Below are 4134 nucleotides of genomic sequence, written 5' to 3'. Positions count from 1 at the left end.
AATTAAATTAATAAATATTTAATATTAGTAGCTGTGTAGTAGCATCGTCAGACAAATGCCTTCTTAGGAATCAGGTGCGACCCAAGCGGCAAAAACTGCCACTGCGACGCTCATCCTCGTCATCGTCTCATCATGCTACTACACAAATAAATAAATATAATTAAAAACTGAATGAAGAACTAAAACAGTTGCAAATGTGAAGAAGCACGCATAAAAGGAAACAAACAAAAAGCATGAGAGCTCCATTTCAGAAAAAAATGGCTCTGTAATCGTCAGGACCACCAAAGGCAGTCTCAGGCCTATCATTTGGGTCATCATATGGATGCTCTTGATTTACAAGCAAAACAAGGAAAACAAGAAGCAATAGACAATCAAAACAAGCAACAAAAAAGAAAACATCATCAAAGAAAAGATAGAAATATAAACAAAGTCAAACAAGAAAAAATGGGAAGAGTAAAACTTAAAGATTACACCCTAGTTTGCCCCAATCCAGTGATCCCCCCCTGACAGTTCAAAAGCCCCTCATCCTCACAGTTGATCGAGGCAGACCAGCGCATGGGATTGCAGCTGGGCGAGGCCTCCCCAGGAGCTATGTTTGCATCCAACAGAAGAACCCCCCGTCGGAGAAATATACATGTAGCTTTACAGCAACAACTGAGCAAAAGCTCATGCGGCAGCCGGCCTTGTGAACACGTAGTGGGAGTGGTGCTGCTCACCAAGCGGCCTGATCAACCCCTGGTGATGCAGTTCACGAATCCCTCTCCGAGCTAACGATGCGTTAATACGCAGCCTTTCACAAATTGTGTACGGGGTAACCAACTTCATCTTCGGCACCTCCGCCATGAACTTGTCCAAAGTTGCCTGGTCGAACATGACAGCGTAGTTCAGTTTATCCTTGCTCTTCCCCTTGGACCACTTCTGCAGCAGTACATACACACACACACACACACCCGGAAACCAATCAGTGAAGCACTGTAGATCCACAGTTCTGCGTAGGATGCCCCTTGGGGAAACCGAACCGCAGAAGCATCCGAACGGGCACAAAGAGAGGAAAGGACAGTCCATGCACTCCTCACTATGGCCGCCGCTGCACCTACAAAGCATTTGCGGTAAAAGGCATAAAACAGAACATGTACGCAACCCACCTTCTTGTTCTTCTTGCTGCCTGCGGCAGCAGCCGCAGCAATCTGTTCCTTGGTCTTCTTTTCCTTCGGCGCCATCCTGCTACATATACGCACAGAAAACAAGCAAGTAACTAGAAAAATATATTAATATACATAAAACAAATGTGAAGCCACGTAATACGCCATGTGCTCGCTCTCAGCAACAGGTGGTGGGGCCAACGCTGTCTCTGCCGCGTCGGGGGCGACGGCAGCGAAGAACTTCCCAATGCCATTAAACGCATCAGGAAACAACACAAAACGTGTCTAACAATATTAAAGATAACATGAGACTCGGCAAGCATCTTGAACTCTACAAACTGCCCAGTCTGTCGGTGGCCCCACTGCAAATCCGACGCGGCAGCCGCTAACACCCACTGGCGTAACTGCAATTTCAAGTGCTCACTTGCGAATATCCACTAATGGGTGACCAAAAAGGAAAAGATATTAAAGCAAAACAAGCATAGAGGCGGGCAAAAGTGGTACCCATCCACTTGCGGCTGCGAGGGAAGTCAACTGCGCCCCGCATGAACACGGGAGCTGGAACAAACAGCCCTGTGTTCAGCAGGCTCTAGCGTTAGGGCTGTACGATCAAACTACGAAAAAACCCATTTTCTTGAAGAGCATTTCATAAAAGGAATATAAAACCTACTTCATTCATTTCGGAACTCTCATGATAAATACAAATGAGCATTTCAGCGGACTTTGCGTTGAAAAGCTGCACAGACACGTTCGTCCAGCCCCACAAATCGGTGCCTTATTAACGATAGAAGAAGCCCAACACGTACCAATTTCCGTAATACTCCACATTTTCACATCCAGCTACTTTCATTACACTTCTTAGTATTTTTCCTGAAAGCCAGTGCACGGTAAATTCTGAGTCGACAACTTTCCCGTTGCAGCGTTTGTTCTCTGCCCCTAGTTAAGGACGATAAGGAGCTGCAGTATAGGTAAAAAATTAAAGTAAGAGTTTCACCAAGCAGGTGACCTTCCCGCAACACCCAGGTCCTGAGCTCAACGCCAAGGACGCCTGGGGACAGGCGAAGGAGGCCAGCTGCTTTGGGAAAGTTTTACTTCGAGCCTTTACTTTCATTGCAGCGTGTTTCTCTCCTTGATTAAGGCCAGACGGCAAGGCTTATACTTGGTACCACTGCATGGTTCACAGGAGCAGGCGCGTGCGCAAATTAAAACATCCAATGGGTGGCCTAAGGCATTGCTGGAAAAAAAATAAAAGAAAATAAAGTAGTACATAATTCCCCTTCCTAAACAAAATCTGAACAATCTGCCCCTGCAGAATGCCCCAGAAGAATTCCAACTGCTTTTGGTCTCCTCTCTATTAGGAGAGGATGCACGGCGATTGTGGCTACACTTAAGCAAAGGCTCTATATTCAGCATCCGGTCCATGCGGGCCTTCCCGGATGCGCTGCGCCCTTGGCTTATCCTGAGGTCTGCAGGGGATCAGGCCATGGTGGAAATGAGAAAACGTGAGCTAGGGAAGCTGTTGACAGAGTATTACATTGAGAAATACCAGTCTTTGGTCAATCGAAACCCCCTAGGGAATATGGAGCTATTCTATAATTGGTTTATAGCGGGTTTGTCCCCCGGAGTGAAACAATCAGTAACTTGCTGGGCCAAGGACAGGGAAATGAGGGGTGAAAGAGTAGAAATCGCTGACATGATGGAGTACCTTCGCAGAATGGCAAAAAAAAAGTGCCACATCCGCTGCCTTAGCCGAAAAGGAAGAAAGCGGATCTGGGAATGAAACTTATCTGGAGCCTATGGACATTGAGGCTGTAAGCACAAGACTAGCCAAACAGGGGGCAAGAAGTAGGTACCGACAGCAGACAGTGAATTTAACACCCAGAAAAGAAGAAGGATGTGCCAAACCGTTCATTTTCTTCTTTTGCAATAAACGATGTCGCATAAACTGAGATTGCCGGCTTATGAAGAAGGCTAGGAAACAATTGAAACCGAATCTCGAACAGCGCCACCAAGAGAACAAACAGAACAACAGCAGGGAAACGCCCGGGCCTTCCCGCAGCGTGCGGCGCAGTGATGGGGCCACATGAGATAACGGCCGCATCCACAAATCCATCTCGAGTCAATCCATTGCTTGCACAACTACGCATTAAAGGGCAGGAGTTACTAACCCTACTCGATACGGGATACTGAAGTGCATATAATATCGGAAGCCTCAGAAAAGAGGTGCCGCATACCCGCCCACTAATTGGCGCAATCTCTGAAGGTACGGGAAAATTACGGGTTTGAACTGCTCTCTTAGTTCCACAACGGGGAAAAATAATATGACGAAGGACTTCTACGATGGACCTGTTCACCACGACATAATCCTAGGCATGCCGTGCGTGAACAAGTGGAAGGCGCAAATGCGTTTCCCTAATGACGCCAGAGAGGGTTTTCCGCGGGAAAGTGATGAGAGTTTGCACCTGTCGGCGCTCCCAAGGGTATTTGCATCTTCTATACTCAGACGTGTAGAAAGTGTGTCCCAACGAAAGCGGAACGACGATGACCCCATGCAGTGCAGAGGCACTGAAGGGAACGACGGCGATATATGCATGCATTCCGTCGTGACGGGCTGGTAAAGGCCGCAATATTGGGCGAGCCAATCCGATTAACACCCGAAGAACGGCAAAAGTGAGCAAAATTGAAGGAAGAGTCCTCAGCTGTACCTAGTAACAAAGACCTACGGGCGGGCAGGCCACCCGCAGGATGTAGTATACTCCCTACAATCATGGCAACAATGCCGTGCTCGTTGTGAAATGAGTGAGGGATGTATGAATAGTGGAAGTGTCTGTGAGTGCTTATTGATGTGCATCGAATATAACATTGGTGAATGCATTGAACATTCTTTATGGAGGGACAATTGATATGATTATAGGAGAGGCTGGCATCAGCCTTCGCGCAAAAGCTATTGCACCAGGGCTACGCCGACTCCTCTCCCAGCTCCAAAAGCCGC

At 47.4% G+C, this 4134-nt stretch overlaps 1 protein-coding gene across 1 annotated transcript; it reads right to left on the bottom strand.

Annotated features, from left to right (window-relative positions):
* Window positions 1-666: 666 nt before the first annotated feature.
* Window positions 667-1220, bottom strand: EMH_0040650 (R1 protein, putative; the record flags this gene model as incomplete). The annotated part of the gene is made up of 2 exons (XM_038022330.1): window positions 667-918; window positions 1146-1220. The coding sequence occupies 2 exons, from the start codon at window positions 1218-1220 to the stop codon at window positions 667-669; spliced, it is 327 nt and encodes a 108-aa protein (XP_037878184.1).
* Window positions 1221-4134: the final 2914 nt, after the last annotated feature.

Source organism: Eimeria mitis, genomic scaffold (assembly GCF_000499745.2).
Source record: "Eimeria mitis Houghton genomic scaffold, Emh_scaff1621, whole genome shotgun sequence".
In the NCBI taxonomy this organism is placed as follows: domain Eukaryota; phylum Apicomplexa; class Conoidasida; order Eucoccidiorida; family Eimeriidae; genus Eimeria; species Eimeria mitis.
Note: the sequence above shows the minus strand (reverse complement) of the source record. Positions and strands in the feature narration are given on the sequence as shown.